General features: G+C 40.3%; 2 protein-coding genes across 9 annotated transcripts in view; one reads left to right on the top strand and one right to left on the bottom strand.

The window, feature by feature from the left end:
* The window catches only part of MANBA (mannosidase beta), a 45,469-nt gene extending 41,591 nt beyond the window's left edge, over positions 1-3,878 (top strand). For 2 of the 3 annotated variants that reach the window (XM_053940941.1, XM_053940940.1), the window contains 2 exons: positions 1,016-1,273; positions 3,441-3,878. In XM_053940941.1, coding sequence (XP_053796916.1) covers positions 1,016-1,273; positions 3,441-3,665 — 483 coding nt within the window. In that variant the 3' untranslated portion in view covers positions 3,666-3,878. The remainder of the gene's footprint in view (positions 1-1,015; positions 1,274-3,440) is intronic. The other variant, XM_053940942.1, reaches the window with a different exon arrangement.
* Positions 3,879-8,358: 4,480 nt separating this feature from the next.
* NFKB1 (nuclear factor kappa B subunit 1) overlaps positions 8,359-19,648 on the bottom strand; it is a 58,708-nt gene continuing 47,418 nt past the window's right edge. For all 6 annotated transcript variants that reach the window (XM_053940938.1, XM_053940939.1, XM_053940935.1 and 3 more), the window contains exons 16-24: positions 19,067-19,181; positions 16,869-17,070; positions 15,018-15,187; positions 14,111-14,213; positions 13,076-13,206; positions 12,175-12,241; positions 11,681-11,853; positions 11,369-11,546; positions 8,359-9,730 (exon numbers count right to left, since the gene is read on the bottom strand). In XM_053940938.1, the coding sequence (XP_053796913.1) occupies positions 9,543-9,730; positions 11,369-11,546; positions 11,681-11,853; positions 12,175-12,241; positions 13,076-13,206; positions 14,111-14,213; positions 15,018-15,187; positions 16,869-17,070; positions 19,067-19,181 (1,327 nt within the window). In that variant the 3' untranslated portion in view covers positions 8,359-9,542. The remainder of the gene's footprint in view (positions 9,731-11,368; positions 11,547-11,680; positions 11,854-12,174; positions 12,242-13,075; positions 13,207-14,110; positions 14,214-15,017; positions 15,188-16,868; positions 17,071-19,066; positions 19,182-19,648) is intronic.

Genomic DNA, 19,648 nt, shown 5'->3' with positions numbered 1-19,648 from the left:
TGAAAACAGTGTGAAGGATGGAAAAACAGACCTCAAGACCTGGAATAACTCACTAGTAGTATGAGTATGTCAGCTCCTAAATCATTGCTCTGTCTCGTGGGCTTCCATGAATTTTCAGATTTATAAGGTTACTTGTATGGAGTAATATATGACACAGAAAATGGTTGCGATTTCTGGATGGTCAGTTCTTGGAGTAGGACTGCACTTAATGAAATTGTTCATTTCTGGTCTGAATTATTCTAACAGACATAAATTCAGATTTTTCTGATATCATCAGAGAAATGTTGGCAGTAGGATAGTTCTGATGAAAACTGTATATTGTACTTCAAGAAGATTTGGAACTTAACTGTTGAAAGGAGTTAAGATCTATTTCTGACTGCAACACTCCCGTTAAGGCAAAAAATAACAGAAAATTTATGAAATAGAATGTTGTAATTCTCATTGAGTGCTTAATTTCCAAATTATGCCCTTTAAAAAGGGTGTATTCATAATGCATGGATGAAGTCTGGGAATGTATTTTGCTGTATTAATATAACCTTTATAATCCCTTTTAAGATGATGGAGGTTGCTTCTGTTTAAGAGTGATTAAGCAGAAACTCTAGCATACCCAGTTGGGTTACATCAGATAATGCTGAGCAATCTTAAGAAAATCCTCTGAGTTTTTTTTTAATCCAGGAAGGGAGGAAAAAGAGTCAACAAATTAGTCACTCAATAATTTCATTTCCCAGCACTCCCTTGGTAGGAATTGGCAATCTCTTCCTCTCAAGGAGCCTGGAGAAGACAAAGAAGTCTTGCAAGTCAAGAGCAGCTTCAGACTGTTTGAAATGGACCTCTTGTTAGCTTTTTAGGATGATCTAATTTTTATGCTATATCTAGTTTCTTGCTAGGTGGAAATCAGCTGGTGCTGTCAGAAACACATCTGTTGTAATGAGCAATCTGAAATCTAGGGTGCTGCATTGTTTTCACAGATGTAGCCTTTCTTCTAAGCTTTGTGGTCTCTCAATGTGCTTGATAGGTCGTTGTGCATGCCTGGAGCTCTTTGGAGCCCGTATGCACCCTTGCCAAAGAAGGTGTGACTGTTAAAGCACAGAGTGCTGTCCCCATCTACAAGGAGTCCGTCAGTGACCTTCTGGAAAGATGTAGAAATTGTACCAGGACAAGCTGTGTTATTACTTTCTGTCTCGTGGGAGAAGATGGGCTCCGGAGTCCTACAAACCATTACTTCCTTTCATCACTCAAGGATGCTGTGGGATTAGAGAAGACCCAGCTTAGTGTAAGCATCAATCATGCTAAATTACTGTATTTGGTTTTACTAATCCTACTGTTTTGGGTTGTTTGCCGGCTATGCAGTGTCTGATTCCAGTGAATGTTCTTTCTCCTTAGTTATTGCTATTCTGGTTTCCAAGTTGAGTTCAAAATCAGATTTTTTTCTGGTGTCACTAGATGTCTATCCAAATAAGACTGCGGGGGTTTGTTTGTTCGTTCATGGTTTTTTGTCTGGGTTTTATTTTGTTTTAAAGAATGAAGTCTCCCTTTCATTTGTTTAGATTGTCGTTCACCTTGCAGTATTGCTCCTTTCTTTCTTTTTGTCCCTAGACAGCAAATAGCATCATGACAAGTGTTGTGGCTTGCAGACAGCACTGTATATCAGGATGAGGTGATCCTAGTTCAGTTGAGTGTGGAGTGCATTATCATCAGCACTATTTCCTCTGGAAGTGCTCACGCTCTCAGATCAGTGTAAGGTTGCGAACACACAGCATTGCACGCTCTTTTCCTCCTCCTTCAAATCCCTGCCCTCCAGTAAGGGTTCTGATTATTTCTTAATAGCTGGCATGTCAGTCTTCTAAACAGGAAAGAAAAAAAAAAAAAAAAAAAAAATCCATCAGTGTTATATAACACTGTCATTTAGTCAATTTGCTGCTTTTTCCTAGATTTCTTCTGCTCCTAGCAAGCTTGCTGTTTATATAGAGAGCTTGCATGCCCTGTGTGTGTGTGCACACATTTTGTTAAACCTCACTTCTTTGCATGTACATCTTATTGGAAAATTCCTAATCATCAAATGGGCAGGATGGGGAGACCTTTGTGTTCTCACATTTGGCTTTCAAACTGCAGCTTTGCTCTTTAGCGCTAAACTGAACAAGGGGGAAATAGAGGTCTAATCTCTTTGAATCTGGACCAGCATAATTGCTTTACAAAAAGAAAATGGGCCAGATTTTCTCTTCTTATCTCTTTCACAGCAGCACAGCCTGCCTCCTGAGTATACAAAGAAAATAAATCAGGCTGTTTTAATTTTTTTTTCATCTGGTGGTATAATCTGGAGTCTGAGTCATGCTGTGGGGAGGTTTTTTGTTTGTTTTGGTTTGTGAATGATATCATCAATAAGAAAAGCTCTGCAACTGGAGCATTTTTGGAAAATTTCATTCCTTTATCTTATAATGGTGTTGTCTTTGCAATATTAACTAATAAGAATAGCTAGCAAGGACAAATGCAAAGTGGTTGATCAAAAAAAAAAATGACTGTGTTGGAGAGAGAGGCTGGTATGTCTAGACTTAGTTACTAATAAATTAACTAGACTTTCAGATATATTGCTAATCCAAGAGCTACTGTTCATAGCATTGCTTTTAAAAAGCATCAAAAGCATTAGCATTTCTTCAGGAAACAAAATGTGTAGAGGATGTGTGCTTTTTCTCAAAAATGAATAGTGTTGCTTTTTTTGTAACCGGAACATGATGCCTGCACTGACTGTAATTTGTCCTCTTTTTATAGATGGTTAACTAGTATTTGAAAGTTATGTAGCATAATCTTTCATTATGGTGAATGGAGAGTGCTGCATGAAAATGCATTCTGGCTGGGATTTAAAGTCTCTCTTAGATTTAAGTACTGATAGAACTTAATACAAAACATACCTTGACCTTATATTTTACAACTATTTTTTAAATATATAACTAAATTAAGTATAAGGGCTTCACTGCCATGATGCATTAAGATGAGATGTCTTTCTGTCTTACTAGGATTTTTACCATCTTTTGCTTCTGTGTATTTCTATTATGTATGTAACTGAAAGGGCAACCTCTTTTAGTAGATGTGAATTGATAAATTGAGTGAGGTGTTGGTGAAAGGACAAATCGCTTTCACTACAGTAAGTATGGGATATCACTGCTATGTAGAACTCAGATTACCATTTATTCAGTTATTCTCATAAGAAGATGGCAAAGTGATAATACTTCTTGGCTTCCACAATCTGTATGATTCTGTAGGAAGGCTCTAGTAATATTTGCAGTTTTTGCATGATTCTTACATATGAAGAATACAACTTCTGATCAAATGTGGTTGTTCAGCCTGTTTTACTGACATGCAGGTCTTTCCCAGTTTAAGTGTAACTGGGGTCTTCTTTAACATGTATTTTTTTTAATAATACATATTTTTTATTTCTCTTTCAGGCCTCTGTATCCCAACAAGATGACATTTATATATTTGTTCTTCAGACCACTACAATTGCTCCTTTTGTTACTCTGGATGTAGGGAGTATAAAAGGCAGATTTAGTGATAATGGTTTCCTCATGACTGAAAAGAAGAAAATGGTTGTGTTTTACCCTTGGGAACCTACCAGTGTTGAAGAGCTAGAAAGTTCACTAATCTTAACCTCTCTACTGGACATTGTCTGAGAATACTTCATTTCCTTTTAGATAAAGAGGGAAACAGGAGGAGAAAAAAAAATAAGAAGAATTTGACTGAGGCTGAAGTGACATACACTTTGAGCTGGCTGAAGAGCACACTGTCTCTTCCTGTCATGTGAATTTTAACTGCTGATTCAATGTAAAGATAACAACAGCAAAGCTTACATATAATATATGTGGTGCATTGAAAGCACATCCATATTTTTTCTAGTTTCACTATGCTGTAAGTGGAAATTCATTTTAGGATAACACCAAGGTATGCTGGGAGCAAGGGAGAAGGACAGGGAGAGAAGCTGGGACTACCTCCAGTAGGCCACCGAGCCACTCCATGGGCAGGTTGCTAAACATTTGGCTTGTCTGTCAGCTGTGGTTTGAAATGCAGCTGGGATCTTGCTGGAGTTCCACAAGGTTCTTCTGTCCACCCAGGCAAATATTAATTTTCTTGCAAAGCAGAATCAGCATTACAATAGGTGGAGTTTGAACGAGCTCTGTCCCTGATATCTGTTGCTGTCGTAAAAGCAGCACGTGGGCATTACTTGCTGGTGGGGTGGGGGGTCTGGAGCATGTGTGGGGGGAGCAGCTGTGTGTTCCACTGGAGAACTCAGACTCAATTTGAGTTGTGATCACAGTTGTAATGAGCATGTTGATGCCTTGGTGTTAACCAAAACTGACATACTTCTGATCAAGAGGAAGAACTTATAGATGAAAAGAAATGATTAATTAGAGTTTCTTACAAATGCTTTATTGGGTCACCAAAACAACTAACTGCAGTTGCATCTGGTTCAAAACAAGTCGTAATTAAAAGAAGACATGAAAGCAATCAAAATATGTGCCAATGTTTATAGATTTTGTAAAATAGGGAAAATGACAGTCATGAGTAAAACCTAACAAATGCAGACATTGACAAAGGAAATTAAAAAGCTATTCTGAGAGGCATCATGGGCTAACAATACCAGAAAAATCCTTCTGGTTTTTTTTTGTGTCCTGCAATCAAGGTGGAACCAAAGCAGCAGTAAAGTCAATATAAGGTAAGAAAAAAAATGCGGAGAACTGCTGCAGTGTATTAGGAAAAGGGCAAGTCTGTTATGTCTTTTTTACATTGATGGAGAAATGTCTCTTCCAGCAGCATCTAGATAGAATTCAAAATGGCACTTAATAGTGTTAAATAAATAAAACATTGGAGGAATCACTTGTTTAGAGACAATCAAGAGACCTATCTGGAGGTCAGTGATATTTGTTCATCTCAGCAATGCGTGAAGTCTGAGATATGTAGAAAAACTTTTGGAATGCTAGAAGCAAAACCCATTCATTAATTTGGATAACTGTAACCTCATCTAGTTTGTCACAATTTTTAGGCAAAATCTTGAAAGAAATTATGTGGTACATGATTAATAAGCAATGAAGTGGCTATACAAATTAAGTCTGCCAGCACAGTTATACATAACAGCATTCTATTATTTTTTTCCCCTGATGCTTTCTGCAATTACCAGACTGAGACAGCAAAGTTTGAGCAAATTTTAAAATTATTGCTGTTTTTGAAGGTCAGGAGCTCCCTAAGGAGTAGGTCTCTTCTTTCTCACTGAAAATCTTTAATTCAGCACTAGGTGCCATTATGAATGATTAGCAATTGCTTAAGCCAAATACTTGAACTCAAAACAGAATTTAAAGGGGAAGGTTGACTGCCATTATTGTTTTAATATCCTTAATATGTTCTTTTGGTTTCCTGGTGTTGTAGTAGGTGTATATTTATAGAAGCTGTTCTCTCACCGTGCAGCAGTGGCTGTAAAGTGTGCTTTGGTTAACCATTGGTACTTTGGCAGTGGCGTCCTGTGCTGTATTGGTTACATTGTTCTGCCTTTGTCTCAGATCGGGGCAGAGATAGGAAGGCAGCACTGGTACCCCGCACTCCTATCCACACATCCATCTTGCCAGCTGAGTGTTGTTACAGCTGCAGCAGCACCTGTGTTGTCAGATCTGTCTGATGGGGGTTTGGCAGCAGGAGCCTTAGGGGAGAGCATTTGGCAGGTGTGGTGCTTGTCCTCAGTGTCAATACATTATTGGTGGCAGCAGTAGAGGGGACTGGCTGTGTCAGTGTTATTTCATTGCTGCCTTGCAATGTCTTGTTAAGACCAGTGAATTCTCTTGTGCTGATGGCCTTTGTTTGCTCCTGGGCCCCTCTGGGCTGTTCTCCACTGATGGCAAAAGCAGCAGCCAGAGTGCCCCACCAGCCATGACAAATGCCCTTCCAGAACAGAACTCGAGAACAGTTTTGGGAAGAACACTGTATGGTGTTGGCTATTCTGTTGTCCTAAAACCATTCTCTGGCTGGGATTTAGCTGTGAACACGTTCTGGGCTTGCAGAGGCCATTTTGAGCTTTGGAGGGCACCTGTTTGTACTTTCTGACACACAAGGAAGACTTATTTTGCTCCAGTTTACCAAATGATGTCCTTGGAAGCTTTTTCAAGTTCTGCATCTTCTCCAGGAAAGAAGCATGCAAATGTATCTAAAAATTACTCTCTAAGTAAGTGTTCATAGTTCTCTGTTAGTCTTTCTTGTTACCTGGTGTTTGCATACCTTGTGGTCTGGACAAATTTTCTACCTTGGAGGCACATCTTTCTTCAGTACTTTTACTTTTGTTGGTTCTCTTTTGGTTTTGGAGATGTGTAACAGAGACTGTTTCAGTGACTTGAACCAGTGTCAGGAGCAGAGAAATAGGCCAATGAGTTTATTTTCAGTACAGGAGAGCTGGGGTTTGAAGCTTACAAGCCAGCCTTTTTATTGTCACTGTTTTCTATCTTACCCACTTAGGGTACCAGGAACTCACAGTTTGAAATTTTTAGGACAGTTTTCAATCCAAGAGTTGTGTTTACATAACCTTGCTTTCCAGTCAGATGTTACAAGGTAGCAAAACAAAAGCCCCAAATATCTTCAATCAGTGTAGAAAACCAAAACTTAAATTAAAAAAGGCCATCTCTATAAGAAGTAGAGTCAGTCAGTAGAGACCTGTAAGTACTTGAGCTAGTGCTCTTCTGCATTGTGTATATGGTGAGGGTGACTGGATGGCTGAAAAATCCTATAGCACTTAGGTTAAAATGAGCCCATGGGAATCCTCTGCAGCCTTGGAAAAACATACTCCAGCCTGGCTCTAAGTGGGACATCAGGCTGCTTCATAATGCTGAAAGGAGAAAATCAACTCCTTGGCAATTAACTTGTGTTGTCTTTTGCTATAGGAGTCTCTTGAAGCCAGCAAAAGTTTGGACTGTGCCATTGGCCATTACTCTAGAACTGCTTTATTTCACCCAGACATGATCATCCAGAAATGCCAGAAGCTGTGGATAGTGGGTGAGTATTGACCACTGCACACTGAGCTAGCAAATGGGCACAACCATTCCTGTCACTTCACTTGGGGGAAGCAAGGAGAGTGGCTCTTTTTTCTTAATGTGTGAAAAAAGCATTTTACTTTCCAGGCAAGGGAGAAAAGACAGCTCATACACCACTACATGTAGGTAAGATCCTTATCCTTCCTGCAGTCCACAGAATCTCAGAATGCTGCCTAGAGCTTCCCACTACCAGTGACTTCCAAGTTTGTACATACATGCCAAGATGATGCCAGGAAATGTACAGCTGTAGCAGCCAATCTGAAATCAAGGGCAGTTTAACTTTCTGAATCATTCATTTTATATCAAATGTAGAGGACATCTGAAGAGATCCGTTGTCACAACTTTTGCTGCCTTCCACAAGTTTCTAATGTTTATTACTGCAGCAGAGTAGCAGAATAACGGAGCGAGCTCTATTCCACTGCACATACAGATTAAGTTTGGAGGTTTCTCTGTATAAGCCAGGTGTAGACAGACACGCTCAGCAGTATTTTTCTATCTCTAAACAAAGGGAAAAAACCTAAAAAAGATTAAAGCCTTTTTATTAAATACACTGAAACTGAGAAGCTGCCAGACTGTCATTTAATACACTTCCCTACACAGGGCCTAGGGGACCTCCTGATCACTAACCTGATAAACAGCTATTATGCAACAACATCTGGCCTCGAAGGGCTTTAAGGAAATTTAGATCCAGGTGTCTTCTGGTGGTTTAAAAGCAGAGCTGGTCAGAACTAAAGCTAAAAGGTGTGCATAACAGCCAGGGTGCCCTGGTGACCTGCAGGATTATAGGAACCTCAGTAAAAATCTCTGCCAGCCCCCTGAGCTGTGCTGGAAATTCTTTGGAAGCAGAAGGTGTGTTTTACTTGAACAGCTCTCTTGGGGCTCAAAAAGCCCCTCCACTCCTGGAATATGAGAACCTTTGCCTGTTTCTATTAGAGCTGGAATACAAAGAGAACACTGGAGAAGTACATCAATTAAACAAAAGTCTATATGCCTTAGACACTGCCTAGATGAGGGTTATACATACAAGAACTGAAAGATAGAATGGCACTTTTGCTATTAGTCATCTTCTCTATAAGTAATTAACATTCTCAGTAATTCAGCTGGATTATAAAATTAATTCACAAGTTTTTTTCATTAGTCATAGTTTAATTCATTACAGCAGCCACCACTCTAAACATAACCATTTTCAAGGTTTATTTTGATTCATTTTCTCAGGAGTGACACCCAGGTTGTTGAAGACTGAGCTGAGCCAAGAATCACCCTGTCAACGCTCCATCTTTGTGTCACAAAAATTGGCTAGAAGTAAGTGACAGTGGTACAGTGCTCCTCTTGGCTTTTTCATCATGAACTCTGATGCCTGTTCTGTTTAGTTGGGCCAACATCAATTACAGGACACTCACCATCTCATAATTGATGTCAGACAAGAAGAAACACTGCTCATGAGCACAATTACTACAGGAGATTCTAGATAGCCCAAAGGAGAGCTGTCTCATCATAAATTTGTTGAGACACTAAATAGTTGGTTTCAGTGTAAATGATTCTATACTGCCATAATGATGAGAATTAAAAGAAGGAAGAGGCTTTAATCTCAAAGCACAGCTTCTCAGCAGTAAGTGATGGTCCTGCTCTCCCTCCATAAAAGATACTTTAGCTTTGTGGCTTGCAACCTTTTATTTATTTTAGTGCTTGGAAATCAACATGATCTTGTACCAATGCCTAAAACTGCATCTAAATCTTCAATACCTCTGCTTGAAAAGTAATGTAAAAATCACAGTAAGCACAGACAGGAGAATTAATTTTGGGGTTTTATTATAAAAGTAAAATAAAAATAAGCATTTAAAAAGCACGCTTTTTCAAAAAGGAACAGATATAAAAAAAAAACTATTTACAAGTAGGAAAATGCCAAACTTGAAAAAATTTTTGAATAAGAGGCACCAAAGTTAAGTTTAAATACATTATTTGAAATATACAAGATTCTTTTAGGATTCTCTTTTTACGCCAAGTTGTCACTGTTGTGATTAATGGTTTTTCTTTGCCAGCTATTTTATAAGCTGTTTGCATGCAACTGTGCTGCAAAAATTATGAAGAGAGCAGCTAGGTACTGTATCCTCTGATTGCTCGTGCGCTTAACCTCTCTAGTAAGTTTGTATTATGCACTAACAACTTCTTTTTTATCTGTAAAAGAAAATCCTCACAGACCAGGGAAGCTCAGTCAGTCTTTCACAGCGTCCAGACCTGTGTATTAATGCAGCAGTGGAGCCCTGGTTGTTGTAAACGGCTTGTAAATGAACACAATTAAATGTACTTGAGGAAGGAAGCAGTGGCTAGGAGTCACATGCTGCAGTTGCCATTTGTTCGTGTTCAGGTGGGATTCTTCCAGTGTATTTTTGGTTGTGAGTTCTTTTCCCTCTGGCCAGGATGACACTGATGTAATTTGAAATGTCCCATTTGTTCCTGTAACTGCACATTGCTAATTGAAGATCACTAGTCAGCTATGTAATTGCTTTGCCCTGAACTTTCATGTCCATAGCCCAGGGCCATTTTGCCAAGTGTTAGTGAGGACTTGCTGGTCAGGGAGTCTGAGTAAGTGAAGCTCAGCTTACGGAAGGAGGTCTCCACACCACTGTCACACGTACTTTCGAGGTCTTGGAATCTGCTATTATAAAGCTCACCTGAGGAACAGAGAAAAGGGAAACATCATCATTTGTGTGGCTTGAGCAAGGTTGCTTTGAGAAAAGCCTAAGGAATACAAACCAACAAGGCTTAAGCTCTTCTATAGGAAAATAAGTCTAATGTGAGGTATTGTAATAGGAAAAGCTGTACTAAATGTTTCCAGGCCACCAAAGGATGTGATCTTATGTACTGCTGGCAGAGGATCAGCTTGCAGTTGGAGCTTGGATGGGATGAGAAACCTGGTGCTCTGCTGACACTAATGCTGTCACTGCACTTGGGTCAGAACTCTGCCCAGCTGTGGTGATCGAAGGGCAGAAGGTTCTCTGATTCTCAGAGTCATACTCTGTGCAAGTGTACAACTTCAGGATGAGGCTCATAAAACTTCCAATTCATGTTATTTCAACTTACAGATTTTTTTTTGAGACAAACACTTGAAGAGCTTTTATCTAGTAAGTGACCCCAAAATAGGAACAAGTCAGTAGCCTCTATCACCTGTGCAGGATCCACAGCAGGAGTGCCTGACTGCAAGAGCTGAAACTGAAGGTACAATGTGGGATCAGTGTGACTAAAACAGTGGTGGTACCTTAAGAGTTCAGTCTTGTTTTTCTAAACAAACATCTTAAAATAAATGATCTGATGCCCTCCATGTTGTAGGGGAGCAGAACCCCTCTTACCCTTGAAAATGAATCTAAATGGGCAATATGTGTACAAGCACATTTTTGGGTGGGTGTGAGGGTTTATCCATGACTGACCAAACAGTTTTCTATAGAGAATAAACTGGCACTGTTAGATTGGAATGGAGTGACTGTGGTGTTTCTTTTTTCTTACCAGAAATACCTACAGTGTTTTTACACAGGGTGTAAGTTTCCACATTTGGCTACAGGCAGCACTACCAGTGTTTGAACAGGAAATAAAAAAGGTTTTTGTTACTAAACCTGGCCAGGAAATAACTGAACAGCCCTGATGACAAACTTCTCACAACTTCTCTTTCTCTCTTAGTAGAGTTCCCTGTCCAAAATCACTGTAGGACCTCCATCATTGAAGGTGCTCAGAACTCAACTGGACATAACGTGGGCAACCTCATGTTCCACTGCCCCTGCTCTGAGCAGGTAGTTGGCCAGCAGGACTGCCTGAGGTAATGTGTAACCTAAGACATCCCCAGTTTCTCTGCCTACAGAACACTGGGCCATTTTGGAGTGCTACATATTGTGGAAGGAGAAATTTAATACTGAAGTCTTACTGAGAAGTTTAGGAGCCCAAAACACTTTTTTAAATCCAGCTATGGGGGGAAGTCAAAAGCTAATGGCACTTGTACACACCTAGGAGATAATTGCCTATATTCCCAGAACATCCAAGGCATTACATTAGCAAATGGCAGGTGTCTGGTTTTAGCAAAGGGCAGCAGTACAATGAATACTGTGATGCGGGCATGCTGATTCAAGTGGTTTATTTTTCCTCTCTTTCCTATGCCTAGCAGATATCTATGATGAGAGCAGCAAAATATTTCTGAAACCAGTAAGCAGGTGAAGCAGTGTGTGCTAGAAGGTGTGCAATCCTAGCAGTCCTAGATAGAGTGGGGAGGGAAAACTCAAAAAAAGTTTTAAATAAAGCTCTTCATATTTTGCCGTCCATTTTACCTGTCTCTCCATTTGCAAAGGTGAGCGGTGATGATGACGGAAGAGCTTTTGCTGTGCTGTCTTCCAGGGGAGACGGTCTGCGTGAGACGGACAGTGCTTCCTGAATTATTTCTATGGCTTCTGTGTGATCCATCTGTCTCAAAGCAGTGATCAGCTCTTGAATTGTACCACCAGACACCTGAAAGAGCAGACATCAGACACTCAGCATCATCCAGGCTGGCTAAAACTGCAGGGCTGCGCTGTCTCACTGTGCGGGAGAACGAGTTTCTCTACGTGTGTCAATGTTCTTTATAACCTGTTACAACACATTACCTCATAGTTATCCAGCAAAGTCTTCGAAGGGGAAGGGCTCAACCTGAAGGCATTATTAAGTATGCCAAGACCCAGCTTTTGTGCAAGGGTGGACCAGTTTTTGGTTGGATCAGGCAATTCCAATAGTTTGTAAAGCTGCATCTTGGAATTCTCATTCAGCTCTCTCAAATGTCCTGGGGAACAGAGAAATATGTTAATTTATTATTTATACAAAACACGCACCAGTTCATTTTTAAGAAGAAACAAAAAAACAAACTGAAGACTATTTGAGAGTTCAATCCCAGCATTTACAAATGCATTTCTGCAATACTGCAAATGTACTCCTTGTCCTTGAGACATCTTACAGAAATCATGTTCATTCTATGAGTGAGGAGGTGGGAGGGCACCTCTTCTCTCTCACCAGTTCAGTTACAAGCAGGGCACTGTCTTCTGCCACTACGCTTTCAGTATTCAATTACTAGAGGGATATCAAGTCAAGTCTTTATAGGTGTTACCTTGTGTGAGTAAGTCCTCCAAAACCTCTGCTGACTCGTAGGGTTTGCCATTTAATATGTCATACACCTAAGAGAGTACATTAAAGTCAGTATTTAGCAGAAATCTGGTTAGTGTCTATTAAGTCTCAGCAGTGTTGTATAAAATTCCATCTGTAAATCAGCAGTTTTTTTCTCTCCCAGACTCAGTGTGATGAAGGATACTGTACAAAGCCTGTGCTAAACTTTAGGAAGAAATCTTGAGAAGTTAAATCTCCCTTTATTTTAAGCTGTGTCATCTGGCAACTATTTTCAAGACACAGAGGAAGTCTTGGCAGTAAATAAATGGCAGTAGCAGAGAGTAAGCAAGGAGCTGCTGCCTGTCTGCAACTAGTCATTTAAAACAAAGCCTGGGTTAGATTTTCACCTAAGCTTGGTACCACTCCCCAGCTCCAGATGATTAAAGATGCTGACTGCTTATCATTTACATTCACACCAAGCCACATGCACAATAATCAGCTTAATCACTGTTCAAGTAGAACACAGGAATGCATTTTCCCACCACACACATAGGCTGCAATTCTGAAGAACACTCAGCAAAGAAGCCCATTGGAGAATGAACACCAGCTGTCCACCCAGATAAATGCTTTCCCACACTGAAGACTCTAGTGCAACTACTCCAGGAACTGCCTGGTCATTTCTGTTCAGCAGCAATAGTCAGTTCAGTGGAGCTTACTTCCAGTGTTGTTTCATCAGGGGAATTTTATGACTGAATTAGCTTAACTTTTGGTGGCAAATTCATTGAATTAATTGCAGTAATTTTGGATGCAATGAAAGGAGCTGGCTGAGAGAGCTGAACTATCTTTATAATTAGAAAAAAAAAAAAAACCCAACAAAAAACTAAAAGAGAAAACAGACCACATACCTCAGAGTTGGCTGCCATATCCAGTGGTGTTGTTCCAGGCACAATCCCTTCATCATCATCATCATCATCATCATCTTTCACATAATCTAGGTCAAACAATGGCTCAAAGTTCTCAATGTGAGGATCTGCACCTGAAAAACAAGTGTGTGTGGGGGGAAAAGGGGCTTCAAGTTGCTTCTCAATAATATTTAAAATATGCGTAATATTTAAATGTGTTCTATGTACTGAATGGCAATTTAGCTACTCCAGGTAAATTATATTTTATATTAAGCTAGCAAGTAGCTCTTTATATCAATTACATTTAAATGCTGTCACATCTCTATACAATGCTACTCTCCATTATAAAGAGGGAAAAAAAAATGACAACTGATCCTTAGGGCCCAAAGAGTGAGCACTGGTATCTACTGACTCCCAATCCCATGTTGCCTCACACAGCACAGCATGCATGTGATGAAGGGGTGGTGTGGTGCTGCTTTTTGGAGTGTCAAAGAAAGTTGGGAGTGTTTTTAAAAGACCAAACAGGCCTCCTCAGCAATGGGAGGCTTGGGTTTCTGTTTCAAAGGAGAAAAATCAGGTTTAAGTACAATTGACAAAATGTTCCAATAAATACTCCAACCCAATTCTTCCAAAGTGACAGTAATAGGAGACACTAACAAGCTCGTGCTTCAGTGATTTTTTTTTTTGGCTTTTTATTTCTAAAGTAGTCCAACACTTATCTCAGATACATAAAAAGATCTCTTCTCCACTTCTTCAGCTATAAAAGATACTCAAGAAACTTCCCAAAGCCCTCACAAGAGTTTTTTTGACCAACATAATTAGCCTTTCCAGCCATTAGATGGTGCTGAAGAGTGATTAGTATAGCACCTCAGAGTAGGATTTTCTGAGGAAATTCAGACCTTCTTGCTTTTAACATCTGACATCCTCCACCGATTTAAATTTAAACAAGTTCACTGGCACATTCTTTTCTGCTTGCAGCCTTCTAACTTGAATTGTCACTGTGAAAGAAAAGTCTCCAGCAAAGATCTATTTTCATACCTGCTGCTTTGAGAACTGCTGCCAATTTTGTTGAGCCCCTTCCAGCTGCTATATGAAGTGGAGTTGTCCCATCATATGTAGTGCTGTCCACATCTGCATCACCCTAAATTTTTGTTGAATGGCAAAAAAGAAAATAAATCTGTACAATGCAGCTGCAGAGGCTCATGTCAGCATAAACACTGCTACTGTGCAAGCAGCACCATTCCCTGCCTGGTTGCATAAAAACTCTAACTGTTGCCTGAAAAGAAGGAATTAGAAAGTAACTACAACGGTCTACATGCATAGGGTGGTAGTGTGCTCCAGTGTTAGAGCAGGAGGCACAGGGTATATCTCCAAACAGGTCAGGTAGATAAAAGCCACTTTCCATCCCCTGTAAGAGTTCTGCCACCTGATTGCCTGTGGCCTTTGGAGTGGGAGTGGTGTACACAGAATCCTGCTCATCAGAACAGCTAGGCTGGTAGCACATCCATGCATGAGCACAGAGGAAAGCTAGCTGGGATGTGCAGAATGAAGGATACCAGGATCAAGGTGTTACGATGAGACAAATATTTACAGATTACACAACTACATCTCCCTGCACATTTCTATACCTGTTCTACTTCACACAGAAGAAGGGATGAACTTGTTCACGGTAACTTCAGTGCCTGCCAGCATTACTCAGTGCAAATTATACATGGCATATGCAGTCAGGTTAGGGTCACAAACTCTAAATTCCTCAATTTGGCCAAAAGCTTCACCAGCAGTCCTGAACAAAACATTACCAGTAACTTTGCCACTATACCCGTTCAAGTAATCATGAAACATGAAGCTTCCCCCTTACTTCTGTCATTCTGAAGCACTCAAGGATTGTCAACAGCCTTTAAATATATAATTGAAAAGACCTCGAAGAAAGAAATTCTGTCCTTACCTCAAGCAAAAGGCAGCCTGCCAAGGGGATGTTCCCTTGTTCAACAGCCAAGTGCAATGCAGTTCGTCCAGATTTTTGTTCCTGAGCATTGACATTAACTCCAGCAGCAATCAGCTGTTTGAGGCAGGACATGCTATTTGCCATCACCACCATGTGAATTGCACTGAGACCTACACAAATCAAAACCCATCCATCATCTGCATTAATATTTATAAAATTCAGAAATGTCAGAGTAATGAGTTTCAAAGTGAGAAAATTGTAAAATTAGTTACAGTTACTGTAGTTACTTGAGCAGAAGTAATGTATTTTGCCTGCTTACACACTAAATGATGATAGAATCACAGAATTGTTTGGGTTGGAAAGGACCTCAAAGATCATCTAAGTTCCACCCAGTCCTGCTGTGGGCAGGGACACCTTCCACCAGACCAAGCTGCTCAAAGACCTGTCCAACCTGGCCTTGAACCTACTTTCATGAATGATGCATCCACAGCTTCCCTGGGCAACCTGTTCTAGTGTCTCATCATCCTCACAGTGAGGCATTTCTGTCTTAGATCTAATCTAAACCCACCCTCTGTCAGCTTAAAGCTAGTCTCCCTTGTCCTATCCCTACATGTCCTCATAAAACACCTCTCTCCAACTTTCCTGTAGGCCCCCTTTAGGTACTGGAAGGTGCTGTAAGGTCTCCTTGGAACCTTTTCTTCTCCAGGCTGAACAGCCCCAGCTCTCCCAGCCTGTCTGCAGAGGAGAGGTGTTACAGCCCTGTGAGCATCTTCGCACCCTTCTCTGTCCCTGCTCCAACAAGCCCATGTCCTTATTTATGCTGGGGGCCCCAGACCCTAAGGGAGTACTCCAGGTGGAGACTCAGGATGAAGTTAATAGTGTTAATAAATATGTTCTTTGTGCATAAATTGGAACTTGGAGAGTCAAAACTATGCAAGGAAAAAAAAAATCAGATTACAAGGTGGAACAGAATGCAGGAACTACAGAGCTCACCTAGAGCATCATTTTGCCTTAAGAGAATATCCTTAAAAAGAAAATCTGCATCTTGGTACTAAACAAGTAGATACCCCACACTGGCCCCATCTGCCACTGAACATCTCTTCTAGAAAATGGTTTGGAGAGTAACTGGTATATTTTAGTATCATCCTCCTGTAAGGTCACAGTAACCTGACACCTCAAGAATACCTGCACCAGAAAGATAATAATAAAGCCTTTTTTAAAAATCCAACCAACACCCAACCAAAAAAATCCTCTCTGAAGAACTGAACACAGTTTTTCGAATCCATGAAGACAATTTTAGGTCAGACACTTCACAATCTATTAGAGCAGGAATACTAAATTGAAGTCTCCTATGCACTGAAAAATGGGAGAACTGTCTCTTCATGGTTATTTTACAGGCTCTAATTCTATACGGTCACAAAGTACTAGCTATGAAACTCAATACTAGTCCAGAAACTATTTCTAAGGGGATTTCATTCACTAGACAGGAGGACACATTTTCTTCCGGGGGGGATTTTTTTAAAAAACCAAGGGTGGCATAAGGAACAAGATGAACACAAGTATTTGAGGTTCTGTGAGATTGAAGAGAATGTACAGTGACAAAAATTCAAATCCATGCTGTGTCATGTGACCATTACTAGTATCTTCCTCTTCTGTATAACCAGAAAACTGACATGCCTGTGCTCTCTCACCTGTGCCTGTGCATATAAAAACCAAGGACAGCATATGCAAAATGGGGAAAATGTTATTTTCAGCGTCTGTATCTACCTGTGTAGCAATACAGCATTGGCAGGAATTATGGTGTGTTTGTCTAGTAGGAAAGTGTAAAATACAGCCATTATCTTTCCATACCTTCAGCACTGGGGAGGTTGACCATGGGAGATACCTTCTCATGCCTGAGGAGTACACTCAAAATCTTGTCATCTCCTTCAGTAGCAGCTAAATGTAAGACAGAATTGCCATGGCGATCCAGAAGGCTGACATCTGCTCCAGCCTTCAGCAAGTCTTCCACCACCTTTGCCTGCTTTGTGATTACTGCCAAGTGCAGGGGGGTCTGCAAGTGACAGAAGCCATGAGAAGATAAGCACCAGCTACATCACTTGTACAGAAATCTCTGAAACCCATAAAAGCTCCTCATGTGAGAAGACTGTACACGTATGCAAGCTTTCAGTTTGTTGGCTTTGGAGTGGTGTAGCTTCTTTTCTATTGAATACTACAAATAGGGTTTCTACTTACTGGAAATAAAAGCTGCTTTGCCAATGTCAGCAGTTGGACTTTGGGAGGAACAAAGATGTTGCCCACTCTATAAGCCAGGACACTGACCTGGCTATTTGAGCATTGCAGTGCAAGGGACTTGGGAAATGAGATAATCCCTGTGCCCCCCAAACACTGCAAGCCTGCTTCCACAGCTGCCCCATCACCACCTTCATGCCGGAGTGGGAGCACATGTGTTTTCCAGGCCCTACTCAGATCCTTTAGCAATGAACCGTGCTTTAATTTTCCTCCTGAATCAGAAATTTGCAGCCATGGGCATAGGAGTTCCTTATCCCTCAAAATGGCTGCACAGAAAAGAAGAAAATCCTGCAGTGCTGTGCACTTGTCAAACTGCAGAACAATTGTGCATTTATGCCATGTGTGTTGAACTAGCTGATCCCATTTGCACATTCCCCATTTCTGTGCACTTGCAGCACTGAGCAGCGCTCAGGCTGAGAGGTTTTGGGACCTTCCAAAGGTTGGTTGCATAGTGCATTCTTGTCAGTTCTGAGCAGCATCACACTGAACATACACATGCATGTATTTAAACAGTAAGCATTCTAGTGCAGTGTAGAAAATGCTAAAATATTTGATTTTAGCAAAAAATGCTAATATATCCAATGCTAAAATAATTTAAAAATTGAGTAAAATTCCATATCTAGATTGTATTGACAGAGGACTTTAAATCCAGTTCTGCACAATAAGCTTGTGTTTGTCAATAGATCTGTCAATACATTTGCAATTAATTACTGCATCTATAAGGTACATGACAGCTTTCAGAATATCTGTAGAGAAGGAAAATTCTAGTCCAAGCCTACATTCTCTTCTATCAACAGCTTAAGTTGAAGGTAAGAAGAGATGTAGAGGTTCTGGTAGTCATGGATTTATTTCCTGTGTAGAGCCCAGCTTTGCTTCCTGTTCAACACAGGGCACAGAATTCAATTCAGAATCTTCTGCTTACTTCCAGCAGCCTCCATATTTCAAACTTTCTTTATAAGAAAATAAAAATGTGAAGGAAAACAAAGAAGTCAAAATAAACCTTCTGGGACTACCTATATGGAATTAAAACCTGCCTTTACTGTTCACAGCAAAACAAATGACACAAGTGTCAGAGTGCTGCTCGATGGCATGCACAATCTCTTTAAAAGAGATTCTTTTCCAGGCAGGTTCCCACAGCATTTTTAGAACTTGAATTACAATGCAAACAGGCCAGACTATAGTTGAGGAGACAGAACTGTTCCTGCCAGTTCTTTTCCTCCTAGGTAAAAGACAAGGGGATGGGCTTTTCTCAGTTATTGCAGAAATGAAGGGGAAATCTTGGTGCTCATGTGATGGGCACAAATACAATCTGGGCTGTAGGAAGAAGTTAGGTTATTATGGCTTCCACATGTGCCTACAGATAACTGATGACGCAGGAACTGACTCATGATCCCAAGTTAAGCAGTGTCAGAAAGGTCAGAGGAGCTAGGAGCAGGCACACTGTAATGCATACCTCTGGTTTAGTAACAGAGAAGCCAAATACTGAAGCCATGAACTGAAGAATTTACTCTTTTTAGCCTGTTCCACAGTTACCCCATGGAGACACTTCTGTTACTATCAAGGAGAATTATGGACTAAACCAGTGAAAACATGCTCTCTTTCCTCCACAACCTTCCAATATATTCTTGTTTCTAAACTTGTTTGCATCAGTCTGATCTCTTCCCACAAGTTGTGGGATTGCGCAAGACAGCAAGTTGTGCAATTTCTTTTTTACTGGCTAAACAATCAGCAACACTTATACCCCCACAACTGCGAACCTGATAGAGGTCATTTCTCATGTTAATGATGTCATTGTAACTCAAATCGGGCATCACTTCCAGGAGGTTTTTCACCAGCTCAGTATGAAGGTGGATAATTGCTAAATGAAGGACACTGAAACAAACAAAAAACAGATTAACAAATTCACACTGTTTTCAAACTTATTACAAAAGTTTCAAGACTTTGCTGTAGATCTGACTGCATTCTGATATAAACACTTTAACTATTAGAGATAAGTACACTAAGTACAAAGACCTAAAATGAATCCCAACACTGGAAAAAAACAGGTCAGAAGGTAACTGTTTAACCCTTCAATCACAAAAGTGAACTCAGGATGGCTTTTGCTGGCTCTCAGCATTACTTTAGTACTAGACTAATATACAAAATGTGCGGCACAAAACAATTGTTTCAGAAATCGTCTGACTCTCTGCTGGCTTGCTGTTTTTTCGTATTTTGAATTATGCAGCAGATAAGCACTTCTTACTGTGAAAACCTTCCTGCATAATTTCCACAAGCCTCTCTGGTACTAAAGCAGATTTTCCCTTATGGGTTTCCCCAGATCTGTGGGTTTTTCTTTATTT

Source organism: Vidua chalybeata, chromosome 4 (genome assembly GCF_026979565.1).
Source record: "Vidua chalybeata isolate OUT-0048 chromosome 4, bVidCha1 merged haplotype, whole genome shotgun sequence".
Classification (NCBI taxonomy): Eukaryota; Metazoa; Chordata; class Aves; order Passeriformes; family Viduidae; genus Vidua; species Vidua chalybeata.
Note: the sequence above shows the minus strand (reverse complement) of the source record. Positions and strands in the feature narration are given on the sequence as shown.